The sequence below is a fragment of the Schistocerca americana genome, chromosome 2 (assembly GCF_021461395.2).
Source record: "Schistocerca americana isolate TAMUIC-IGC-003095 chromosome 2, iqSchAmer2.1, whole genome shotgun sequence".
In the NCBI taxonomy this organism is placed as follows: Eukaryota; Metazoa; Arthropoda; class Insecta; order Orthoptera; family Acrididae; genus Schistocerca; species Schistocerca americana.
Window position 1 is genome coordinate 713,013,121 of NC_060120.1, and position 27,963 is coordinate 713,041,083.

The following is a 27,963-nucleotide window of genomic DNA, read 5'->3' on the forward strand; positions in this document are numbered from 1 at the left end:
GCATGTGATTTGCAGTTTGTGTTCAGCAGTTATTATGTCAGTATCATGTAAGCATTTTCTGTTACCTGCTGATAGATGGGGTCGACATTCGTGACTGATTTCACTTCCATACTTGCTCCAACATTTCTGCTCACTGTAACCTGCTGTATCTCTTCTCTTACTACCTCGTGTATGAGAGGTGTGAGGTCACAATGATCTTCCACAACTGTCCTAGCAACCACTTTTGGGAGTTGGTCAAATCTCTTTCATTTGAGTCCTTTATATTGTATTTCCTCAATGTTCTGGCTCCACTTGCTGAATTCCTCTGTTGTTATAGCATCCTTTATCAAGATACCTTGGTATATATTTTCTATGACCCCTTTTATCAAATGTGCAATTTTATGAGGTTGCAACATTCAAATTCACAGTGTGGCCTAGAGCTGAAACATTCTGTATGCAACACTGCATTGTTTCCCAATGACTTTGGGCCCTGTTCTTCAATTGTTCTTCTGCTAACACTTGCTGCTGATTTTCACCAAACACTTTAGACAGTTCTGCCTGGTATTTGTCCCATCTATTGGCTTTCTCTTCCTTGTTCTCAAACCACTGCTGTACTGTGCTATCCAAGTAAAATTTCACATTTTCCAAACATGTCGTGTCATCCAATTTGTTGTATTTGTGATCGAATCCTTTCAGCCTTTTTGCTGGATTCTGACCAGTGTATCCAGAGAACAACAATTGATGCACAGCTGACATGCTGCTGTTTGTGAATCCATCCCCCTCCCACGTGTATAGATACACATATTTTAGAAATGATGTCCTGCTTGTTTTCTGTTTCTTGTCTGTGTAGGTGATAGCTTTTATGTTGCCTAAAAGGAACCACAGGTGATATAGATGATTTGAAGTACACTGCATCTCCATCAAGCAATCTCACATAATACAAGTTGAGTCCAAACTTAAAAGCAGTGTCTCAGTGAAGTACAACACTCAAAATTGAAAGCACACATCTGATGGCACAGAGAAAACATTCATACCTAATTTAATGTTGCCTGAAAAACTTGCGTAGAAAAAGAAATACCACTTTTGTGGAAGCAGCAGTTACATTAATGCACACTGGAAGAAGAGCTTATTCTGGTTTGAAATTGTAATTCATTGTAACCATACAAGAATTCCTAATATGTGAAATAATTGAACTTTTGGCATGTGAACAAATTCTAAAACAATGCAGACCTGTTAACTGGAAACGGGTTATGAAGGAAATTGATCACAAGAAATAATTTGAAGAATTTGATAAAATGATACTAAACAATAACAAACCCATGGGAGATCAGTTTTGGTTAAATACTTCTTGTGACCCACAAGTGAGTGCCAGATGAAAAGTCATACTTAATAGACCACTTATATTTAACAACATGTAAAGAAATATTGTTAACTATGGTTATGAGTGCACAAAGTTTGAGAGATGAGAACAGTGAAGTATTTCTGGGAAAACTATTAAATATAAGAAGGCACCTATGCTGTAGATGAAAAATGAATTACGTAAAGTTGTAGAAATGTTGAGACAACTGATAAAAAAGGCTTCCAAAACGTAAGTATAAATTATATCAACCAGAATGATAGTGTGAATGAGCTATTTTGGCCACTGGAAATGGTGTAGTAAACAGGGTCAATGAAACAATACAAAATATGTCCTCATGAAGGAGACTACTTACTTGAATATACCTAGAATGCCATTGCATGCATTGCCAAAACCAAAAAATTAGTGCATGTATTTTTTTATTTTTAAACCTTGACACATCCAAGTTGTGGTATAATGTGAGAGATTGTGTGAAACTGAATAATATATAACTGAAGCAAACATGCTAATCATAAAATATATAGGTACATTTGTATTTGTACCAAACATGCCATTAATATCAATGGATCTGCAATTCATTAACAAAATATTAGTTTTCTATCAGATTGGCATACTAAATAATAATAATAAATGTTGCTCAACAACAAATGTTTAAATCTTTATGAACAATGTTTCTCTCATGGCCAATTATATGTCATCTTTTCATGAATTGGAGTATAATGAGCCTAAATAATAGAACTTTGAATGAAGTGTATAAACAACTTGTGGAGGAAATAAGTATTAAGGACAAAATGAAATAAAAAATTAAAAATTCTTATATTATTGTCACATTTAGAGTTATGTGCTGTGAGGTTCATTTACAGCAGTATTCAATTAATAGTAAGATCCAAAGCACTTATGCCTTTCTCTGCATGTATTCCCTCATTCATTGATCTGTAGACTGCTTCCTACTCTGTTATTGCATAACAGGAAAGATTCAAACATTTATTTTCTTGCTGACATGTGAATGACTGCTTAGTAGCCATTTCACCATAATTTGTCAGTTTTTGATAGATACCAATGTTGATGGCGTGTGGTCATCCAATGGACCTTGGATCTTTTGTGAGACTTGTTGGCTGGACCATAAGAATCTGCTGAAAGTCACAACCGCTTAGATTGGTAGCTTTTCTCATTCTTTTTAAATTGTGGAAACTACTTAGAACAGATAGTTAGGAACCCCACTCAAGATTGGAATATATTGGATCTAGTGGCAACAAATAGACCTTACCTCTTTGAGGATGTGCCCATCAAAACTGGTAACAGTAACCATGATGCAGTTGTGGCAGCAATGATTACCAAAGTACAAAGCACAACTAAAACAAACAGAAAGACATATATGTTCAGTAACCTAGAAAAAAAAATCAGTAGTAACATATCTCAATGAGGAAGCTGAAACCTTCGGCACATGACAGGAACATGTAGGGGCACTATGGATAAAATTTAAAAGAATATTTGACCATGCACTGGGCAAATACATGCCCAGTAGAACAGTTCGTAATGGGAGGGAAACTCCATGGTATACACTCACCGCAAAGAAACTTCTACAGAAACAGAGACTACTGCAGAATAGATGCAAATCAAAGCATTGGAGTATAGATAGAGGGATGCTGAATGAACTGTTTGGTTGCCAAGAAAGCAATGCATGATGCCTTCAGTGACTACTACAGCAGATTATTACCAAATGATATTCCACAAAACCCAAAGAATTTTTGGTCATATGTAAAGGCTGTTAGTGGCACCAAAGCTAGTGTCCATTCCCTAGCAAATGAGACAGGAACTGAAATTGAGCATAGCAAAACAAAAGCTGAAATGCTTAACCCCATTTTCAAATGTCCCCTGACAAAGGAGAACCCAAGAGAAATGCCCCAATTTAATCCTTATACCACTAAAAATATGAATGAAATAAGTATTGGTATTAGTGGTGTTGAGAAAAAGCTGAAATGATTAAAATTGAACAAAGCTCCAGGACCTAATGGAATCCTTGTCTACTGAATTTGTGGCTGAATTAGCCCTGCTTCTAAATATAATCTATCATAGACCCCGCGAACAAAACACCGCTCCCAGAAGAAAGAACAGATCAAACCTGTCTATAAGAAGGATAGTAGAAGTGATCCACAAAACTATTCTCCAATATCCTTGACATTGATTTGTTATAGAATCTTCACATCTACATCTACATCTACATTGATACTCCGCAAGCCACCCAGCGGTGTGTGGCGGAGGGCACTTTACGTGCCACTGTCATTACCTCCCTTTCCTGTTCCAGTCGCGTATCGTTCGCGGGAAGAACGACTGTCTGAAAGCCTCTGTGCCCGCTCGAATCTCTCTAATTTTACATTCGTGATCTCCTCGGGAGGTATAAGTAGGGGGAAGCAATATATTCGATACCTCATCCAGAAACGCACCCTCTCGAAACCTGGCGAGCAAGCTACACCGCGATGCAGAGTGCCTCTCTTGCAGAGTCTGCCACCTGAGTTTGTTAAACATCTCCGTAACGCTATCACAGTTACCAAATAACCCTGTGACGAAACGCGCCGCTCTTCTGTGGATCTTCTCTATCTCCTCCGTCAGACCGATCTGGTACGGATCCCACACTGATGAGCAATACTCAAGTATAGGTCGAACGAGTGTTTTGTAAGCCACCTCCTTTGTTGATGGACTACATTTTCTAAGCACTCTCCCAATGAATCTCAACCTGGTACCCGCCTTACCAACAATTAATTTTATATGATCATTCCACTCCAAATCGTTCCGCACGCATACTCCCAGATATTTTACAGAAGTAACTGCTACCAGTGTTTGTTCCGCTATCATATAATCATACAATAAAGGATCCTTCTTTCTATGTATTCGCAATACATTACACTTGTCTATGTTAAGGGTCAGTTGCCACTCCCTGCACCAAGTGCCTATCCGCTGCAGATCTTCCTGCATTTCGCTACAATTTTCTAATGCTGCAACTTCTCTGTATACTACATCATCATCCGCGAAAAGCCGCATGGAACTTCCGACACTATCTACTAAGTCATTTATATATATTGTGAAAAGCAATGGTCCCATAACACTCCCCTGTGGCATGCCAGAGGTCACTTTAACGTCTGTAGACGTCTCTCCATTGATAACAACATGCTGTGTTCTGTTTGCTAAAAACTCTTCAATCCAGCCACACAGCTGGTCTGATATTCCGTAGGCTCTTACTTTGTTTATCAGGCGACAGTGCGGAACTGTATCGAATGCCTTCCGGAAGTCAAGAAAAATAGCATCTACCTGGGAGCCTGTATCTAATATTTTCTGGGTCTCATGAACAAATAAGGCGAGTTGGGTCTCACACGATCGCTGCTTCCGGAATCCATGTTGATTCCTACATAGTAGATTCTGGGTTTCCAGAAATGACATGATACGCGAGTTAAAAACATGTTCTAAAATTCTACAAGAGATCGATGTAAGAGATATAGGTCTATAGTTTTGCGCATCTGCTCGACGACCCTTCTTGAAGACTGGGACTATCTGTGCTCTTTTCCAATCATTTGGAACCCTCTGTTCCTCTAGAGACTTGCGGTACACGGCTGTTAGAAGGGGGCAACATGTTCTGAGCTCAAACATAATGAGGTATCTTGAACAGAACAATCTCCTCAATGCCAACCAGTATGGATTCTGGAAACATCGATCATACAAAACCTAACTCACACTTTCTCACATGACGTACTGAAAGCTCAGGATCAAGGCAGTCAGGTAGGGGTTGACGACTTTTTTGGTTGGGAGGAGTCGGCATGTTATCTTGGATGGAGAGTAATCATCAGATGTAGAAGTAACTTCAGGTGTGCCCCAGGGGTGTGTGTTGAGACCCTTGTTGTTCATGTTGTATATTAATGGCCTTGCAGACAATATTACTAGAAACGTCAGACTTTTTGCAGATAATGCAGTTATCTATAATGCTATCTGAAAGGAGCTGCATAAATATTAAGTCAGATCTTGATAAGATTTCAAAGTGGTGCAAAGATTGGCAGCTTACTTTAAATGTTCAGAAACGTAAAATTCTGCTTTTCACAAAGTGAAAAAAACATGGTATCCTATGACTGTAATATCAATGACTCACTGTTGTAATTGGCCAACTCATACAAATACGTGGGTGTAACACATTGTAGGGATATGAAATGGAATGATCACATAGGCTCACTTGTGGATAAAGCAGATGGTAGACTTTGGTTTATTGGTAGAATACTGGGGAAGTGCAATCAGTCAACAGAGGAGAAATCACTTGTGCAACCACTTCTGAAATATTGCTCAAGTGTGTGGGACCCGTACCAAATAGGGCAAACAGGAGGTGTTCCACATATACATAGATGGGTAGCATGAATAGTCACAGTTTTTTTCTTACCCCTGGAAGAGTTTTATGAGATGGTGAAGGAACTGAACAGGAAGACCCTTCAAGATAGACATAAACTATCCTGAGGAAGTCTATTAGCAAAGTTTTAAGAACTGGCTGTAAATAATGACTCTAGGAAAAATCGTCTATGTTTTGATCAGATGGGATCATGAGTATAAGATTAGAATAATTACTGCATGCACAGAGGCATTCAGTCAATCATTCTTTGCACACTCCATATATGAATGGAATGGGAAGAAACCCTAATAACTGGTACAATGGGATGTACCCACTGCCATGCATGTCATGGTGGTCTGCAGAGTATAAATGTAGATGTAAATGTAAATGTAGATGAAACTAACTGTTTGATTACTGTGTGTCTCTAACCCGTATGTGCATTTAGTACCCTTGAGATGCTCTAGGAGTGGTTATTCCCACACACAGAATGATTACATAGTTCTGGTTGACATATTTAACATTTATAGTTTTAATCAGTTATTGGTCTCAAAAGTCTGTTTATTCAGTTTGCAATGGACATATCTTTTTTACTTTTCTGTTAAAAATGTTTCAATGTTTTCCAGTTTTTCAATACTTTTTCTGGTGGAGATCACCTTTACATGTATTTCTTACTTTCAGGTGGAATTTAATAATGAAATGGAAAGGCAAAAGCAAGAAGAGCTAGACAATTTACGAAAAATTAAAGAAAAATGGAATGCTGAAGACAAAGAATTCCTTACTTATTCTAAAGATGTCATTGAAGAATCAAGAGAAAAAAAACGGAATCTGATACCACTGGAGAGAGTTGTGAAGGTAAAATTAGAATATAGACTGAAGATGAAAGTAATATTATGCTATTTAGTTGAGAAAATGATAATATTTGAAAATTTTCCCAGAGTTTGACTTATTCGGGCAATTAAAGAAACATTCAGCACTTTGGAGATACTTTTTACTGCATTGTGTTATCGTTAATGACGTGATGTGTGGAGGACTGCATGCAGAAGAGAGGGGGGGGGGGGGGGGGGGGTGGCTCCCGCCTGCCCACCCCTTCTAAATGTTTGGGCTTATACTAGATACAGTGGAAATTTTCTGGTACTAACGTGCTTTCTTAATTTTGATCGAAAATCAATTGAAAGGATTTTCAGGTGTAAAGAAGTTGGTGAAAAATTACTATTTAATTATCATTATTTAATTAAAATATAATAAGTAACACTAGGTAAAATTCGCTTTCCAATGTGCTCCCCATCACACACCCCCACCCTCCCACCAAAAAAAAAAAAAAAAAAAAAAAAAAAAAAAAAAAAAAAAAAAAAAAAAAAAAAATCCTGTGTGTGGGCCTGGGTGCATGTGAAGTTATTTCTTAATTCTCGCTGAAGTATGTATATGACAGTTCTTGCAACTAAGCAAACCCTGGTGTTGTCTTCATTCCTAAGTTGTAGTAAGTGAATGGTGAGATTCCTATTTTTAGCATCAATTAGTCTGGCAAGTGACAGTATTTCCAGTGACTAATACATTGCGTTATAAAGTGAACCTTGGATGTATGGCCACTTCTTTGCAGAATTGGGTCATGGTGGAGGGTCATACTGAGGGAACATGTCATTGGCAGTTTAGATAAACAACATAAAAAGTCAAAACATTTTATTAAAACTCATGTGACTACACTCATAGCATTTCAGTGGAGGTGGCTGCCACTCCCCCTCCTAGCACATGGTGAGGATGGGGTACAGTGACACAGTGCTGATAACCATCGAACAGTGACATGCCCAGGAATGCTGACTCAGGAGGTCACACAGTGATGTGCTCCACACATAGCACAAGAAGGCCAGTTGAGATTGGAGCCAGCAGCACTGAGGACTGATGGGTTGCTTGCAGGGGACTCACCCTCTGGTGATGGATCTCTGTCCTCCAGGTGAAGGCATATGGTGGCTAGGTGCCTGCACCAGCACAAAAGGGTGGGTGACTGTACCAACCAGGTCTGGTACCACTGTCCTCTAGGGCAGGAATCTGGCTGCTGTGAGAGTGGGACAGGAGGCAGTCAGTCGAAAGAGAAGCACCAAGTCCAAAAAGGAGGACTTGGCATTAAGAGATGATGCAGTGGTGGAGGCCTGAGCATGGTGGCTTCATGCTGCCCCATGTTGCTCAGTTGCCTAGCATAGCCCTCTTGCCCCTGTAGGTGATACTAGACTGCTCATTGCTGTTGTAAAATTAACAGCTATTTGTACTGGTTTCCACCCTACTTTTTTACTTTTTGGGGTGATGCACTTTTTTGAGTCATGTTTGGGGCAGGAAACCCATGGCCTGGTGGTGTGGAAATGACTTGGCTTGTCCTTCAATAGCTCCATCTTACTGCTGCATTACAATATTGCAGTGCTTGGCCTACTCCGTCTTGTGATTTTTAAATAGCCCAATTGCTGAAACCTGCATGCTGAGACCATAGTGCATGTCAGCTGCCATCAACTGTTGCTGCTGAACTACTAGTTTCTGTGCTAATGCCCAAAAATAGTGGTGGTGCTATATTACCTCTTTCCTCTGGAAGACTCAGCCCCTAGGTCTCTGTCCTAGACCTATCCACAAGACAATTCAGCATACATGGATAGCAGTGTACAATATGTACAATTTTTCATCCTTAATTACTAGGCAGCTTGAACTACAACATTCTACTGGTTTAGCCTTTCAGCTCCACATTCAACTATACTCCATCATTATCTCAAGTCTTCCTTTACAGCTAGTAGGCTACGTTTTCCACTATAGCTTCCAATAAACTCACTTCAACACAACTTGCTACAGCTACTATCACCTAGGAATCCATCCAATGATTGCTTAATCTTATCCACAAGCTCCATACCCTTGCAATAGGGCTCCACAACATCTCAACACTACTCATAATACAATATCCACATTCACAACAATGTTCAATCCATTTCCACTCCCTGATATTCATACATGGTTGGTGGTGGCCATGCAGTTCCAGTCTCTTCAACCCTGTGAGCCTATCCTGCTCATAAAAATTTGCTACCACCACTATGGTGTCACACACAGGATAGATCCAGTGTGTCACAACTCACTGGAAGTAAGATTAAAGCTCCAGGAAGTCACACAGACATTACTGGCCATTCGTTTTGCCTGGGTACAACTGAACTTCACATGTGACTGTATGAGTGTGGTTCACATGCATTGAGCACATTATAACCCTTTCCCTCTGACAGGGCACCGAGCGAGGTGGCGTAGTGGTTAGCACACTGGACTCGCATTCGGGAGGACGACAGTTCAATCCCGTCTCCGGCCATCTTGGTTTAGGTTTTCCGTGATTTCCCTAAATCGCTTCAGGCAAATGCCAGGATGGTTCCTTTGAAAGGGCACAGCCGATTTCCTTCCCCATCCTTCCCTCACTCGAGCTTGCGCTCTGTCTCTAATGACCTCATTGTCGACGGGATGTTAAACACTAATCTCCTCCTCCCTCTGACAGAGCTGGAGTTCCTCCAGTACATTTCCATTCACCTATCACCGTTCTCTAATATTAGCCATATTTCTCCTGTCCTAACCTGTACAAAGTTCCTCAGAGTACCCAACCTTAATGGGTAAGTGTGAATGGTGAAACACACAAACCAGGTATGTTCATTCACAAATGGTGGGACATTTCTTTTTACCTCTATTGCCCTCTATTCTCAATTCTTGGAGTCTCATGTCTTGATGCTTCACAGAACTTAGCTAGAAACTTAATTTTACAATACTCGAAATGATGTACACTACGCAGTTGTTACTGTTAAGTGGCTTGTTCCACTTTTATAAGCACTCTAACTGTTATGATAGCCTGATTCAATTTCGCATTACACAGTTTGTAGAAGTAAAGGACCTCCGAAACTCCACTAGACACATCCATGACACTGATGACACTGTAACAACTCCTCACAATTCTCGCAAGACATAATATTCCACAATAATAGCTTGACAATAAAGTGGAGAATGAAAATGCAGTGGCAGTATAGCACAACAAATTAGTTCACTTGCTTTAGTATTTTATAAAGTCAATAAAATTGATTACAATCCAATGAGAAGCATTTTTGGAACCTTAACACTTTGTTATTGCATGAATATTAATCGGATGCAAACATTTATTTGAACTTGTTACATAATTTTAATCATAAGCTTACTACGCACCAACTTTCGTAACAAACTGAGACAGAAGTGTTATGATATTGCTCTCCAAGTCCACACTTTTCCTCAAACAAACATAGAGATAATCAAAATATCCACGGGTATGCTGCCGGTCTATAGTGTCCAACGGGCACAATATTTCGGCGATCAAACATGTCGCCATCATCAGGTGAACTGACGGACTGAGCTCCTGTGAACGTGCCGGCACGGAGATCCGTACGCTATGGCTGCTCAGAGGGAACTGGGTTCGGTCGCGGCGGCGGCCGATTTAAATACCCTCCGCCCGCGGCGCGCTCCCTCCGCCGTCCGCGCCCAGCGCCACGGTCGCGCGGTGGAACAGATTGCGACGGCGTCTGAGATGACGTCGGTGTGATGGCTCTGTCCGCCGTGGTCGTCACAACTATACGTCTGCTCGATTTACTCTTGATTAACCCGATCGCTGGTTCCCAAGCCTTGCTAAGATTATAGCCACAGTCACGGTTTATGAGGTCGTCATTGGTGCGAATTTCGATGGCCTCTCTAACAACGCTGTCCCAGTATCTCGACGTCTGTACCAGAATCCTCGTGCGGTCATACTCCATGGCGTGATTTTCTGACAAACAATGTTCAGCGACCGCCGACTTGCTCGGATACATCAGTCGAGTGTGCCTCTGGTGTTCACGGCATCGATCCTCGACGGTACGCATCGTCTGACCAATATACGACTTGCCACATTGACACGGAATCTGGTACACGCCGGCCTTCCTCAAACCGAGGTCATCTTTGGCGCTCCCCACCAGTGCACGAGTTTTATTTGGAGGACAAAACACAGTTCCGACCCGGTGTTTCTTCAGAATTCGGGCGATTTTCCCCGAGAGTGCGCCTGTGTGTGGAATAAATGCAGTGCCTACCTCCTCCCTCGTGACTTCATCCATCTCAACAGGTTGTGCTGCAGTGGTTGGGCGGAGAGCACGTTGAATCTGCCACTCTGAGTACCCATTTTTCGGACATAGGGCGCGCACTATCTCTGACGCAGAGAGTCTACCCCAGGAATTGGAACATCTGAGAACTGTATTCCGAAAAAATGGGTACTCAGAGTGGCAGATTCAACGTGCTCTCCGCCCAACCACTGCAGCACAACCTGTTGAGATGGATGAAGTCACGAGGGAGGAGGTAGGCACTGCATTTATTCCATACACAGGCGCACTCTCAGGGAAAATCGCCCGAATTCTGAAGAAACACCGGGTCGGAACTGTCTTTTGTCCTCCAAATAAAACTCGTGCACTGGTGGGGAGCGCCAAAGATGACCTCGGTTTGAGGAAGGCCGGCGTGTACCAGATTCCGTGTCAATGTGGCAAGTCGTATATTGGTCAGACGATGCGTACCGTCGAGGATCAATGCCGTGAACACCAGAGGCACACTCGACTGATGTATCCGAGCAAGTCGGCGGTCGCTGAACATTGTTTGTCGGAAAATCACGCCATGGAGTATGACCGCACGAGGATTCTGGTACAGACGTCGAGATACTGGGACAGCGTTGTTAGAGAGGCCATCGAAATTCGCACCAATGACGACCTCATAAACCGTGACTGTGGCTATAATCTTAGCAAGGCTTGGGAACCAGCGATCGGGTTAATCAAGAGTAAATCGAGCAGACGTATAGTTGTGACGACCACGGCGGACAGAGCCATCACACCGACGTCATCTCAGACGCCGTCGCAATCTGTTCCACCGTGCGACCGTGGCGCTGGGCGCGGACGGCGGAGGGAGCGCGCCGCGGGCGGAGGGTATTTAAATCGGCCGCCGCCGCGACCGAACCCAGTTCCCTCTGAGCAGCCATAGCGTACGGATCTCCGTGCCGGCACGTTCACAGGAGCTCAGTCCGTCAGTTCACCTGATGATGGCGACATGTTTGATCGCCGAAATATTGTGCCCGTTGGACACTATAGACCGGCAGCATACCCGTGGATATTTTGATTATCAAATACGCCGGGAGAAACTCAAGAATCAAAACATAGAGATGTTAGCAACATGCAGATTGTCAATTTGGGAAGGCGACTAGCGCGAGTTTTGGTGTTCTTGTAAAGATAAGTAATTTTAGATTATAAAAACACATAGTTTAGTACTGATTATTTGACAAATAAGTGTATTAGTGTGCCTTTTAAGCATACCATTAAAGGTTTCATTTTTCTTCACATAATATAGCAGAAATCGCGAAAAGATCGTACAGTTGTATTTTCTGTTTACGTTTTGCCACGGCAAATCTATAGAATTTCGTTTATTTGTTCTTTGCCCTCTCCAGCAATTTAACTGTAGCATACCTCTTCATTATTTAACTCACATTTCCAGAAAGTAGCGTAAAGTTTAAGTTGTTGTTTCACAAACTTTGCACTGTTGTTTTTGTTTACACACAGTTGCGTATAGGCCAAATTTGTGGAACCATATTTTTGTGTTTATCTGTAGTGTAACTGACTTAGTCTTTATAAATTATTACGTGAAAAGTGCTTGACTTGCTGTAGAGTTGTTATGTGGGGGCTTTGGTGTGACGGATGCTGTAGTTTTTTCCATGTGGGTGACTGTAGTGGTGTGGGAATGGGGGAAGTAAATGAGACTCATCAGTGTTTTTGTAGGATATAAAATAGAAAGTTAAGATACTAGAACAGGAGGGGAAAATTGCTGCCCTTCAGGCTGAGTTAGACAAAGCCAGGGGAGATCTTGACAGATTTAGGAAGGAGAAGGGTAAAGAGAGGCGGGAAGTGGCAACAGGCAACAGGAGGAACAGGCCTAAAACTTTGTCTGACAGCTTCGTGGTGAATGTGGAAAATAGATTTGACCTGTTGCTTCAGTTAGAAGCTGGTGAGCCTCAAGCAGTTGCAGGTGTAGACAGGGCACAAAAAACTTTCAGCAGCAAATTAAAAAGTAAGAATGTAGGGAAATCAGTTAAGAGAAAGAAAGTGTTGTTGTTAGACAGTTCCCATGGAAGAGGTGTTGGCCAACTTTTGCAGGATGAACTAGGATCAGAATACCAGGTCACCAGTTTTTTTAAACCTAGTGTGGGTCTGGAGCAGGTGACAGATGATTTAGGATCACTTTGCAAAGATTTCTCAAAGGAAGACACTGTGGTTATAGTGGTTGGGGCAGGGAATACCGGTAGTATTGACAGAGATCCTGGGTACAGTGTAGAGTGTGACCTGGCAAAGATTGCATCAGCATCGAAGCATACTAGTGTTGAGTTTGTATCTGTTCTTGGGTGCCATGACCGACCTCATTTGAACTCTTCTGTCAAGAGAGTTAATTTGGAGTTGGAACGCAGGCTTATGTTGGATGCAGGGTCACATGTTGGTGTGGATCCTGTTCATTCTCTCAATAGGTGGAATTATACTAGGCATGGCCTTCACCTCAACAGGAAAGGGAAGGGTAAACTGGCTGGGAAAATAGCAGGAAAGTTTAAGGGGGGAGGTGACAAAATACCACTGGTTATAGGGTTCAGAAGACCCTTTTTTAGGGTAGGGAGGACAGAAAGAAACCAAATTTTAAGAGAGGTTAGGACTGAGACAAACCTTCAGTTTTTTGAAAGAAACCAAAAAACATAATTCTAGCTTATTGCATCAGCATAAACAGCTATTGGTTAAGAATTTTCAACAGTCAACAGATATTTCAACTCTACCCAATTTTAACTCAGTCAATGTGAAATGTGAGCTATCTTTATTGCATCAAAATATTCAAGGACTGAGAAATAAAATTAATGACTTAATTATATGCATAGATGAATTAGAGTCTTCAAACCCAGCTGACATAATCTGCCTCTCTGAACATCATGTGACCACTGGTACAGAACTTTTAAGTGTTACAGGGTTTAGGTTAGCATCTCACTTTTGTAGAGCAGAAATGGAGAAAAGAAGAGTTGCCACATTCATCAGGAACTCTCATAAATTTAAGAACATAGACATTCATAAATTTTGCCTAGAACAGCATAGGGAAGCATGTTCAGCAGAAGTAGAATTTCACAATAAATCCATCATTATATTAAATGTATATCGAGCACCTGCAGGTAACTTTAATCTGTTCATAAACCACCTTGAAGCTGTACTGGCCCATTTAACAACCAAAAACAAAGAAATAGTGGTTGCTGGTGATTTCAATGTAGATTTCCATAAAGACTCTCCCAATAAGAATTTATTTGAGTTAGTAACACTATCATTCAACTTAATTCCTGCTGTAAAGTTCCCCACTTGGGTAGCCAATTGCTCACAAACAGCCATTCATAATATCTTTATAGAAAAGTCCAGTGAACAAAATTATATTAAAAAACCAATAGTCAATGGCCTCTCAGACCACGACATGCAGTTCCTTCTGTTAAATGTTACTACTGAACAGGATATAAAATCTGTTAAATCTGAGCTCAAGAGGGTAATTGGTAAGCCAAAAATTGATTATTTTAGGACAATCCTCAGAGACATTCACTGGACTGATGTTTACAGTGCTTATGGCATGAATGAAAAATATAACACTTTTGCTAATAAAGTGCTTACCTTATTTGAACACTGTTTTCCCCCAAAACTAACCAAGGTTAGAGCAAAGTCTACAAAGAAGCCATGGATTACTCAAGGAATAGGGGTATCTTGTAAAACAAAAAGAAAACTATTTGTCAATCTGAAACAGTTCTGATGTAGATGCTATAGCACATTTCAAGAAATACTGCAAAATATTAAAGACTGTAATATGGACATCAAAGCAAATATATTGCAAGGAAAAGATAGTCATATCAGATAACAAAATAAAGACAATGTGGGGTATAGTAAAGGAGGAGGCCATTAGAACCAGACATGGTGGTGGTGGTGGTGGTGGTGGGTAGTGTTTAACTTCCCGTCGACAACGAGGTCATTAGAGACAGAGCGCAAGCTCGGGTTAGGGAAGGATTGGGAAGGAAATCGGCCGTGCCCTTTCAAAGGAACCATCTTGGCATTTGCCTGAAACGATTTAGGGAAATCACGGAAAACCTAAATCAGGATGGCCGGAGACGGGATTGAACCGTCGTCCTCCCGAATGCGAGTCCAGTGTGAACCAGACATGAAGAGGGACAAATAGCATTAAGAGTAAATGATACATTGTTGACAGATGTGTGTAGTGTCGCAGAACTTTTTAACAAACATTTTATAAATGTTACTGAAAAGATGGGGTTGTCAGGTTCTGTAGATGCTGCTATGGAATACCTCAGACCAGACATTTCAAGTAACTTCCATAATATGAATTTCACCCTCACTACCCCAGCAGAAATATTGTCCATCATAAAATCTTTAAAATCAGAAACATCTAGTGGGTATGATGAAATATCAACAAAGTTAATTAAAGAATGTGATTCTGAGTTAAGTAACATATTAAGCTATCTATGTAACCAGTCGTTTATCAGTGGAATATTTCCTGGATGGTTGAAATATGCTGAAGTTAAACCACTGTTTAAGAAGGCAGATAAAGAAATAGCATCAAATTTCCATCCAATTTCATTTTTGCCAGCATTCTCAAAAAGTTTTAGAAAAAGTAATGTACAGTCAGCTTTATAACCATCTTATCTCAAATAACATACTGTCGAAGTCACAGTTCAGATTTCTAAAGAGTTCTGATATTGAAAAGGCTATCTACACTTACAGTGAAAATGTGCTTAATTCATTAGACAAAAAATTGCAGGCAACTGGTATATTTTGTGATCTGTCAAAGGCATTTGACTGTGTAAATCACGATATCCTTTTAAGTAAATTAGAATAGTATGGTGTAACAGGAAATGCTGCAAAATGGTTCAAATCTTAAATCTCTGGCAGGAAAAAAAGCATGTTATTAGGAAAGAGACATGTATTAAGCTATCAGGCTGGGAGCTAATTACATGTGAGGTCCCACAAGGTTCCATTTTAGGGCCCTTACTTTTTCTTGTGTATATCTATGACCTTTCATCAGTAACATTACCAGATGCCGAGTTTGTTTTGTTTTTGCCGATGATACAAGCATTGCTATAAATAGCAAATCAAGTGTAGTCTTAGAAAGATTGGCTAATAAAATATTTGTAGACATTAATCACTGGTTCCTAGCCAATTCTTTGTCACTAAACTTTGAAAATACACACTACATGCAGTTCAGAACTTGTAAGGGGTGTCCCACGAGTATATGCCTAACATACAATGACAAGCAGATAGAAGAAGTGGACAGTGTTAAATTCTTGGGATTTCAGCTTGATAATAAATTCAACTGGGTGGTGGACACCACAGAACTGCTGAAGCGTCTTAACAAATCTCTATTTGCAATGTGAATTGTGTCAGACATAGGGGATATAAAAATGAAAAAGTTGGCATACTATGCTTACTTTCATTCCATAATGTCACATGGGATTATTTTTTGGGGTAATTCATCAAGCCAAGGTAAAGTTTTCCGGGCACAAAAATGTGCAGTAAGAGTTATATGTGGTGTGAACTCAAGAACATCCTGCAGAAGCCTGTTTAGGGAACTAGGGATACTAACTACTGCTTCCCAATATATTTAATTGTTAATGAAATTTGTCATTAAAAATATATCACTTTTTCAAACCAACAGCTAAATTCATGGAATAAATGCTGGAAATAAGAATAATCTTCACAAGGATTTAAAGTCACGTAGTCTTGTACAAAAAGGTGTGCATTATTCAGGAACACACATTTTCAATAACTTGCCAGCAGCCATAAAAAGGTTAACAAACAATGAAATTCAGTTTAAGAGAAGCCTAAAGGATTTATTGGTGGCCAACTCCTTCTACTCCATTGATGAATTTCTCAGTAGAACCATCTAACTTGTGTGTGTGTGTGTGTGTGTGTGTGTGTGTGTGTGTGTGTGTGTGTGTATAAGTGCAATCTAACTTCTGCACTATTTCAGTGCAGTAATGTGTTTATTGTAAATAAGTATTATAGTAGTTCTATTACATGTTTATTACCTTATAAATAAATAAAACTGTTTTTATTTTAAATTTAGTGCATTAGTGTTTGTAAAATGATTCTTTCATATAGCATTCATTAAAAAAAATGATGATCATTGTACTTGGGTCCTGTGGAATTGTACATTAGCTTATTTGTTTGCGCTGTAAATTTAGTCATGTATTATTGTTTTTCTGACATATTTTATATCCTGGAGGACCTCCTCACTATGGATCAATTGGACTGAAAGTAAATATAATCTATTACAATCTCAAAGACGGGTGTAAAGATATTTTCTGGTTTCAGAAACTACATAATGATTTAAAAAGTGGCTATGTTAGATTTTCCTGTTCTGAATGGACTGTGAATCTTAAAAGTTTTTTGGATTATGGAATATGCAGAAGATTAGTTAATTATTAAAATATATAGACTCATCCTATATTTATTTGTTGGCAATACCCCACTTTCAAGTATGGCTGCTATCTTCAAAATTATTTTACATTTTGGTAAATTATACAGAAAAGTAATTAGTGGCTTAATTAATTAATGAGAGATGCCTCCTGATTTCAGTTCACCACATTTTCTTATTAATGGAATTTGGAGTGAAGCTAATTGCATCATTGAAATCTGCATGTCCAATACAATGAGGTGACAAAAATCATGAGATACCTCCTAATATCACATTGGACGTCCTTTTGCCCTATGTACCACAACAACTCAACATGGCCTGGACTCAACAGGTTGTTGGAAGTCTCCTGCAGAAATATTGAGGCATGCTGCCTCTACAGTTGTCCTTAATTGCAAAAGTGTTGCTGGTGCAGGACTTTGTGCAGGAATTGACCTCCTGATTATGTCACATAAATGTTCGATGGGATTCATGTTGGGCAATATGGGTGACCAAGTCATTCACTCAAGTCATTCAGAATGTTCTTCAAACCAGTTACAAATGATTGTTGTCCAGTGACATGGCACATTGTCATCTAAAAAAATGAAGTTTTTTATGAATGGTTGCAAATGGTCTCCAAATAGCTGAACATAACCATTTCCAGTCAATGATCGGTTGGACCAGGGGACCCAGTCCAACCCACGTAAACACATCCCACACCATTTTTGGAGCCACCACGAGCTTCCACACTTCCTTGTTGACAACTTGGATCAATGGCTTCATGCAGTCTGCAACACACTCAGACCCTGCCATCAGCTCTTACCTACTGAAATTAGTACTCATATGATCAGGACATAGTTTTCCAGTCGTGTAGGGTCCAACCGACATGGTCACAAGCCCAGGAGAGGTGTTGCAGATGATGATGTGCTGTTAGCAAAGGCACTTGTGTTGGTTGTCTGCTTCCATAGTCCATTAACGCCAAATTTCAGAACACTGTCGTAATGGGTAAATTCATTGTACATCCCACACCGATTTCCGTGGTTATTTAATGCAGCATTGCATATTTGTTAGGACTGACAACTCTATGCAAGACGCCACTGCCATTGGTTGTTAAGTGATGTATGTCAGCCCCTGCATTGTCTGTGATAAGTGGTAATGTGTGAAATTTGGTATTCTCACCACACTCTTGTTACTGCAGATCTCGGAATATCGAATTTCCTAATGATTTCTTATATTGAATGTCCAATGCATCCAGCTCCAACTTCCATTCTATGTTCAAAATCTGTTCAAAATCACCTGAGTACAAATGACAGCTCTGCCAATTCATTGCCCTTTTATACCTTATATATGCGATACTACTGCCATCTGTATATGTGCATGTTGCTATTGCATGACTTATATCACCTAGTGTATAACCAACTGAATAAGAACTTTAACTGGAATGCAGTTTATATAACATTTTGACATATTCAAGTACATGCAACTTCTTATGTAAATAACTGTATTGAAAAAATCTACTCACCAAACCATGCCAGGGAACACATACACCAAAAGGTTTAACTTATGCAAGCTTTCACAGCCAGTGGCTCCTTCTTCTGGTGGGAGAGTTGAAAGAGAAGGAAGAGGGATGAAGAAAAAGGACTGGAGAGGTTTAGCAAAAGGGGTCCAGTTTGGAAAAGTCACCCGAAACCTCAAGTCATGGGCGACTTACCGGATGGGTTGAGGAGGAAAGACTGATTGCTGGGAACTGTACTAGATGAGATTTGAAAACCTGACAGCTTAAAGGTGGAAGATAGGGTAATATGCAAGACAGGGAGTGCTACTAAAACATCATGCACAAGTTAATAACAGTGAAAAGCTAAGTGCATTGTGTGTAATGGAGGTGGGAGGAGAGACTGTGAAAAATAGACAGGTCAGAAAATGAAAGATGTAGAAAACTAAAATGGCATGAAGAAAGGAGTAGTTTCTGTGAAGAAATGCTGAGATGGAAGGATCTATTGCAGATTAAGGCCAGGTGTGTGGTGAGAACCAAGGAGATGTTGTAGCGCTAGTTCCCACCTGTGGAGTTCTGGGAAACTGGTTTCTGAGGGAAGAATCCAGACAGCGCAGATGTCATGACAGACATGCTGTAGAGCATGCTCTGCAACATAATAGTGTGTGTTGCTGGTATATACCTCTGCCTATGCCCATTCATTCTGGCTGATAACTGGGTGGTAATCAAGCTGATGTAAAAGGCCAAACAGTGTTTACATAACACCTGGTATATGACATGTGTCATTTCACAGGTGGCTCTCCCTTTGATAGTATATTTTGCCAGTTACAAAGTTGGTATAAGTATGAAGATGAAAGAACAGATACCATTGATGACTGTGCAGCTTCTCTAGAATGAAATGATAATTAAATCAAAACCCTTAGCTGCTGACAGGTGTTGTTAATAGCTGAAAATGTGTTCCCCAACCGGGACTCGAACCCAGGATCTCCTGCTTACATGGCAGACGCTCTATCCATCTGAGCCACCGAGAGCACAGAGGATAGTGTGACTGCAGGGACTTACCCCTTGCACGCTTCCTGTGAGATCCACATTCCCAACTGTCCACAACCTACATTTGTAGTGTTCCTAATAGATATTTGCCCATTCACTCATTACTCATGCCAGACTAAGCTGTTGAGTTCCGTAAGAGTTCTCGTGATGGATGCTTCACGGTATGGCTCATAGATATCCCAATGGATCTGAACGGCCTATTGATTATGCTTCAAAAACACTGACTTCTCGCATTCAGGAGGACGACGGTTCAATCCCGTTTCCGGCCATCCTGATTTAGGTTTTCCGTGATTTCCCTAAATCGTTTCAGGCAAATGCTGGGATGGTTCCTTTGAAAGGGCACGGCCGATTTCCTTCCCAATTTTCCCTAACCCGAGCTTGCGCTCCGTCTCTAATGACCTCGTTGTCGACGGGACGTTAAACACTAACCACCACCACCACCACTGACTTCTGCTCAGACTAGGTACTCTCAGATAGAAGTGCAAGCTTTGGACATTCTATATGATGTGAAGAAACTCCTTGTTTTTCTCTATGGTAGCAAATCCGCTTGGTCACTTGGGCTCTTTTCCTTTCATCTTACAGTTACGAGATTCATTTCCACCTATGAGTCAACATGTAAATGCTGATTCTTTGCTCCACCTGATGTCCAGTCTGGAACCAGGATTTGATCAGGAGAAATTGCTTTGTTTACACATTGATGTTGCCATACAGCGGAGGGTTGATGGTTTTCCTGTAGCACACAAATCATGATCACATTTTGTGGAAGTCATAACATTTGTACAGCATTGTTGACCAGATTCACCACCTTCTTGTGTATCTGACCCTCTCCTTAATTATTACATCTTTTGACATCAATTCTCTGTTGTGGATGGTGTTCTGCTATTAGACATCGATCACACAGCCCTTGGGTAGTGATCCCCCAAGTGCTTCATTTGGAGGTTCTCTGTTTATTACCTGTAAATCATTGTGGTGTATCACACATAAAAGTGTTGGCCTGTGAACATGTGTTTTGGCCCGGCTTGGATGGTGATATTACCCACCTCGCTGCCTGCTGTTCACAGTGTGTGACTCACCAAATGGTTCTTTAGGCATCCTTGTCTCCTTGGCTGATGCTGTCACATGCAAAGGGTGTATACATCTGGAGTTCCCTGGCCCCTTTCTTAACACTTATTGGCTCTTGGTTATTGACGCTTATTTTCATTTTCCATATATTGTTCATTGTGTATCCATATCCACAACTGCTACCGTCACAGCCTTGTCCAAAATTTTTTCACTCAAAGGCTCACCCATTATGTTAGTGTCCGATAATGATCCACAATTTTCATTACAAGAGTTTGCAGCATTTTGTGATTCCCGTGCTTCCATCACATCTTTGCTCCACCATTCCATCCACAATCTAATGGTGAGGCTGATGCCTAGTGAGAATGTGCAAAACTAACTTGTAAGATGAAAAAGTATGCTGGCAACTCTTCATCCAACATTGTCATTGGTTTCTCTCCTCGTACCATCTCATGCCACTCGGCGAGAAGATCCTAGTGGAGCTATTCCACAGGCACCAGCCGAGGACACTGCTACAACTCCTGCATCCTCCATGTGGACATCAACCCATGCAACTAATGTACCTCTTACAGCTGGGTGTGGCTGTCTGCGTGCACGGTTTTGGGTGTCGGCCTAAATGGGTTCCAGCTAACATCACCAAATGTCGGGAGTGGCATCTCTGTGACAACCACGTGGAGGACAGCCTCTGCTCAAGGTGATAATATGAACCTTCGTGTTGATGGCTGGGTGCCTCCTGATGTCACACCATTGCTTCTGAGTCCATCCTCATCAGGCATCACATCAACTGCTGCTGCCAGTTCTTCACTCCTGTGGGGGCAAGGGCATCTGTTCTCGGTGCCCAAACCAGCAGTTCCTCTATTGCTTTTCACACCATCTCAGGGATTTTTCACCTGTTACAGAGCAACTGCTGATGCCAGTCTCATCAGCACCATGAACGCTGTCAACAGAACTGATACATGAGGTTGTCATGTAAACAGCTCTGACATTGCCAGTGTTGCCATCTGGTTTGACAGAGGAAGGTGGGCACAGAACGTATCCATGGCCGAAGCATTTCAGACTGTACAGTTCCGTTGCAGCACACCACCTTATCCAGAGCCCAGATGATGAGGAGGACAGCATGGATGTCTCAAAAATCCTGGGTCTTCCTAATAGAGGTTGAATGAAGCTACATGTGCATGTACTTTCAAAAGGCCACGCATGCGGCAGTGCTATGTCATCCATAGAGGGTGCCTCAGACTTGTGTGTGTTTGTGTCTGTGCGCACACGCATATGTGTGAGACAGAGAGAGAGAGAGAGAGAGAGAGAGAGAGAGAGAGAGAGAGAGAGAGAGAGAGGTGTCAGTGTCAGAGCCTGCCATGGGTCCCAGTCTGTTTAACGCTAACCAAACTACGCTCGGCCTCAATTTTCTATGTGTATTGCTGAAGCTCTTTGTGTACATAATTGATTCTTTCTGAATGTTATTAAATACTGTGTTGAACTTGTTAATGCTTCTGTGGAACAAAGTTGTATTCTGTCTCCTGGGCTTGTTGTACTTACAGCTAATTACAACTGCACCACTCTTACCCTATTGAAACTGCCTACATGCCTCTGGATATGCCATGATTGGTCACATCTGTAACACTTTACATAAGTGGACAACACTCCTCACTTGTCCCACACTCCTGTTGCTACATCAGTTTCTTCAGAACCTGAAGCCAATCTGACAGCAGGGCACAGGTTTTTCAGGGTACCAGGGTACTCATCTGAACCTGTCTATACATATCAGGTGACAACCACACCTGATAGATGTCAGGTGCCCTATGTTCAACTTGTTGGAGTATAATCTTATTTTCCTCATCATTCTCCCCAAATCCATAACTTTGAACATTAATCTTGCATGTTTTGCCTGTGAAACTTTCCACCGACTCACTGTGTCTCTTCATCACACTATTTCACTGCTTGTGTAAAAATCTCACTCTGTAGCAGACCTACCTTTAACTCCTTAAACCCCAGTGCATTCTTCAACCTCTCTGGACATCTGACAACTTCTTTTGCCTTCCCAACTGGCCATAATTTTGTTTTTTGTAGCAACTAATCACATGATCACTCTCCCAACTTTGCCAATGAGTCCAGGTTATTTAAAAAAGAGCTTATGCCCTCAGTTGACTTTCCAGAAAAGGGGATAATTGGGTTGGCAACAGGCGGAGCTATCTGAAGATCAGACTCTCTGCCTAATGATAACTGAGCGTGTGTAACCTCAATCCACCTTTGTCCTCTTTCAGTGCTGCTTCATTAAGTAAAAACTGCATTGACTTCATTAAGTAAAAACTGCATTGTGGCCTGGTGTTCTGGACACCAAATACACAATAAGTTACAACACAGTATCAAATTGCACCAACTCATTCACTTAGAATTACTACACAACAACTTATACTCTATGCTTCATCATTAACCTCCTAGATATAGTACACTGCCTAGCAGTATGGCAGGGAAGGCACATAAAATGTTCTGCTGATACTTATTCTACACAAGGTGCTCTGTGGCCTAGCAGGTTGCATTGAGAACACCCTCACTGGCTGCAAATATTTGTTCCTGCAGTTCCCACAAAACTGCGACATGTCAGCATGTTCCAATAATTTGACTAATGTAACCTTCAAGTTCCGATGTAGTTCCCACCTACACCCCATATCCTCATCACACACAAGTAGAATCAGCAGTTCGCTCACTCACCCCACTCTGTGATGACACTGTAAGCTGCAGCTGTAATGTTATGCTTCATGATGGTTGAACCTTCTGATGTCCAAAAAAGTCAACAAGAGCACTTCTGACACAAACTGAACCAGATCCAGGGTGTACGGCCACTTCTGTGTTGGATTGGGTCATGGCAATGGATTGTAGTGAGGGAGCAGGCCATTAACACAATTGAGGAGAACACAACAAGTGCCCTGACCTGATTTCCTAGAAACTTCATTCAGAGCAAGAGGGGTCAAAAATAAACAAACACATGTCTTGGCTTATCTGTAGAGACTTGACCATTTCTGAGAAATGGCAGTCAAAGTTTTTTAGGTACTTTATGTGGCAATAGTGAGCAGATTGTTCAGCTGAAGGGTGGCTCACTGGCTAGCATTGTGGTTTCACACTTTTCCATCCCATGTTCGAGACCTGATTATAATTTTTATTTTTGTTTTTCATTTATCCGCCCATGTCCATAAAAAAAATAAAAAAATAAAAAAAAAAACATTCAGGAATGTTTTGCAGTGTACACTGAAATGATATTGTCCTTATTCATCTATTAGATGTATGTCTGGTGAATGAAGTTTTAAAAAAGTAATCAATAAATGAATGAAAAAATTATTTGAAATTGCTTTCGGTAAAATTCTTCTAGTGGATCCTGATTCATAATGAACTGTATGAGCCAGTTTTCAGTAAATTGATCCTTCATGTAGTGTTTGTTGTGAAATTGTGGCAATGCTTGAAATCTTCAGCATGTTCACAATGTTTCTTTCCTGAGCGATATTCATTCAAAGAAATGTCACTGTGGCAAATCCACCTTCACACGATGCTCTTGGTGTTCGGAATTTCTACTTTTAGAATGTTTCTACAATTGGTATCATCTGAGGTAATGCACCAAATGTTCCTGTAGAATAAACACAAGAATAAAATATAAGAATTAATAAAAGATTGAAATATAAGAATATGAGAATTTAAAAAGATTTTAGCCCCTGAAAATACTATGCACAAATGTATTACGTAATAAATGTATGACACTTAGTGTGAAACCCAGCTGTAATTTTACAGTTAATATAACACCCTTGTATCTCCTAACGTGATGAGTATCTTTCATGTAATAACATTCTATGGACATGGGTAGGTAAGTGAAAAAAATGAAAGAAATAAAAACAATAACAAGGTTTTGAACTCGGGGTGCAGAAATGAGAGACTGTGACGCTAGCCACTGTGCCATCTTTTCAGCTGAGGTAATCATGTGCTAAAAGACATCTAAATTATGTCAAAAACTTTGACTGTTGTTTTCTCAGAAATGGTATAATATCTATGGATAAGTGGAGACACATGTTTGCTTATTCTGACTTATCTTCCAGTGAACAAATTTTCTGAGATATCAGATTAGGGCACTTGCTGTGTTCTCCTCACTAGACTAACTTCATCAAAAGTCAAAAAATTTTATTAACACTCATGTAACTACACTCACAGCATCTCAGAGGAGGCAGCCGGTGGGAACACATTAGCCATGTCTGAAAGAGAATAGCAAGAGTGGGTGACATCTCATGTAGAAACTGATAGATGCACTCACTAATGAGTAACTGTAAATTAAAAAAAGTAATCAGAATAATGAGCAGAATTAAACCTAAGGTGTGTTCCTTGTCAAAAGTATCTTAAGTGAGTATGACACCAGAGAGAATATAGACCTTACAATACTAGGAGCAAACTGGACTTAGATATACAGAGACATTGACTCACAAAGTCTGCCAACTCACATACAATAACATGCTTAAAACTTTTAAATAAATTTCCACTATCTTCTTGGTCACTGCCATATCAAAATCTGCCAACTCACATACAATAACATGCTTAAAACTTTTTAATAAATTTCCACTATCTTCTTGGTCATTGCCCTATAATATGTTAAAAGTTCAGATTTATGACTGGTTACTCAAACACCCATTGTACAATATAGCTGAACTATTTCAAATAAACATTATTGAAATTAGTTTTTAAGAATATTTCTGAAATAATTGGGGTTAAATTGTAAGAACTTCAATGTAAAAATTATTCTTAATTATACATATTATACAATGTCCAGACCTATTCTGCTGTAAGTGGTCAATGGTGAATAAAGTGAAAGCTCCAGAACGTTTTTGAGGAATTACAACAGATAATTTAACTTGTTAATACTGGTCATAATGACAACTTATACACTATAAACATTCAATCAGTTGCTATGGAACATTTATTGTTGGTAGCTTTTTATTATACAGGGTGTTACAAAAAGGTATGGCCAAACTTTCAAGAAACATTTCTCACACACAAAGAAAGAAAATATGTTATGTGGACATGTGTCCGGAAACGCTTACTTTCCATGTTAGAGCTCATTTTGTTACTTCTCTTCAAATCACATTAATCATCGAATGGAAACACACAGCAAAAGAACGTACCAGCATGACTTCAAACACTTTTTTACAGGAAATGTTCAAAATGTCCTCCGTTAGCATGCATCCACCCTCCGTTGCATGGAATCCCTGATGCGCTGATGCAGCCCTGGAGAATGGCATATCGTATCACAGCCATCCACAATACAAGCACGAAGAGTCTCTACATTTGGTACCGGGATTGCATAGACAAGAGCTTTCAAATGCCCCCATAAATGAAAGTCAAGAGGGTTGAGGTCAGGAGAGAGTGGAGGCCATGGAATTAGTCAGCCTCTACCAATCCATCGGTCACCGAATCTGTTGTTGAGAAGCATACGAACACTTCGACTGAAATGTGCAGGAGCTCCATCGTGCATGAACCACATGTTGTGTCGTACTTGTAAAGGCACATGTTCTAGCAGCACAGGTAGAGTATCACGTATGAAATCATGATAACATGGCAGTGAATCGAGGAAGTACGGTACATACTGACGAAACTAAAATGAGCTCTAACATGGAAATTAAGCATTTCAGGACACATGTCCACATAATATCTTTTCTTTATTTGTGTGTGAGGAATGTTTCCTGAAAGTTTGGCCATACCTTTTTGTTACACCCTGTATAACATAAAAATTATTATGCTTCCTAGTTGGCGCATGATTTTTGGATACTAGACTGAGTTCAGGCACAATTACCCAGCTAACTTTTTCACTGTTGTCAGCTATAGGAATATTCATTTACATTATTTAATGTTTATTGCTTCAAAAGTGAATAATTTGACACTTTACTGATGAAGTGGAAGTGTCAAGAACAGAAAAACCATTTACTTTCTCTATGGAAAGACTATCGGAACATGGTATCATCTAAATGATTTAGAGTGTTTGGTGGATAAACTAACTGATTAACATCAAGACCCACAATTTGTCTAGTTTCTTGGTTCTTTCTTCCTTTTTTTGTTTTTGTTTTCTTAGGTGTTCAAGTGTAGTAATGATTAGCTCTGTACAAAATTTTACTTCTGGAGAAATGACAAGAGCCTTTGGTGGAGGAAGATGATGAAAAAGAACATGTCTGGTGAAAATGTATGAATTAAGTTAAATTTGCAGAAATGAAATGAAAGAAATGATGGGGAGGAAATCAAGGAAGATACAATGAGATGAACTGCTGGTAGTAAAAACAATATTGTGAAAAGGAAAGTTGCTCACCATATAGTGGGGATTCTAAGTCGCAGAAAGGCACAACAGAAATACTGTCACAAATATAGCTTTCAGCCAATAAGGCCTTCATCAAAATTAGATGATGAACACACACATACATATTCACACAAATGCAACTCACACACACATGACAGCAGTCTCAGGCAACTGAGGCCACACAGGTAGTAAAAACAGCTAGAAATATGGAATTGGCAATGTAAAGAACATACTGTGACTAATTAAAATTTGTGTCAGACTATGAGTTGTACCTAGATTTCCTGGTTGTTGTGAGCATTTGCTGAACCATTAGGCTATCTGAGCATTCCTTCAGGCTGACTTAAACTTTAATTTTCACCGATGTTTTATCCTATCATTTCCAAACACTATAACCAGATGTTTTCCCATGGTGTATGTGGGAATAACACCACTGAGGGGAGAGAGTTGGTGGAGCATTGTGGCATATCCTGCAACAAAGGATAAATGAGCTGAATTATATTCACTGCAATGAAGTGAATGGATTGGTGAGGATGAAACCATTGAAGAGTGAATGACACAAAGTGATATCCATGAATATTGTTCAGAAATGCTGAACTTGCAACACAACATATATTTTATGATGAATTAAAATTTGCAGCCGTTTTCATTGTTGTTGATTTCACTAATTTCATTTCAGTAAATTTCATTTTACTGATATATCTCTTTATGATAGGGCAAACCACAGTACTATAACAAAGCCATTCTCCAGTTGGTGCTACTTCCACGCTCTGTACAGGAGAACCTCTTGCAGTGATGTAAATAAGTAACAGCATGAAACATCAGGTCTCGATGCATGTTAAGAGAGCTTAGTGGATAAG

At 40.3% G+C, this 27,963-nt stretch overlaps 1 protein-coding gene across 1 annotated transcript in view; it reads left to right on the forward strand.

Annotated features, from left to right (window-relative positions):
- LOC124594370 (trichohyalin) overlaps positions 1–27,963 on the forward strand; it is a 157,076-nt gene that overhangs the window by 91,740 nt on the left and 37,373 nt on the right. Inside the window, exon 7 of the mRNA XM_047132738.1 lies at positions 6,378–6,551. Coding sequence (XP_046988694.1) covers positions 6,378–6,551 — 174 coding nt within the window. The remainder of the gene's footprint in view (positions 1–6,377; positions 6,552–27,963) is intronic.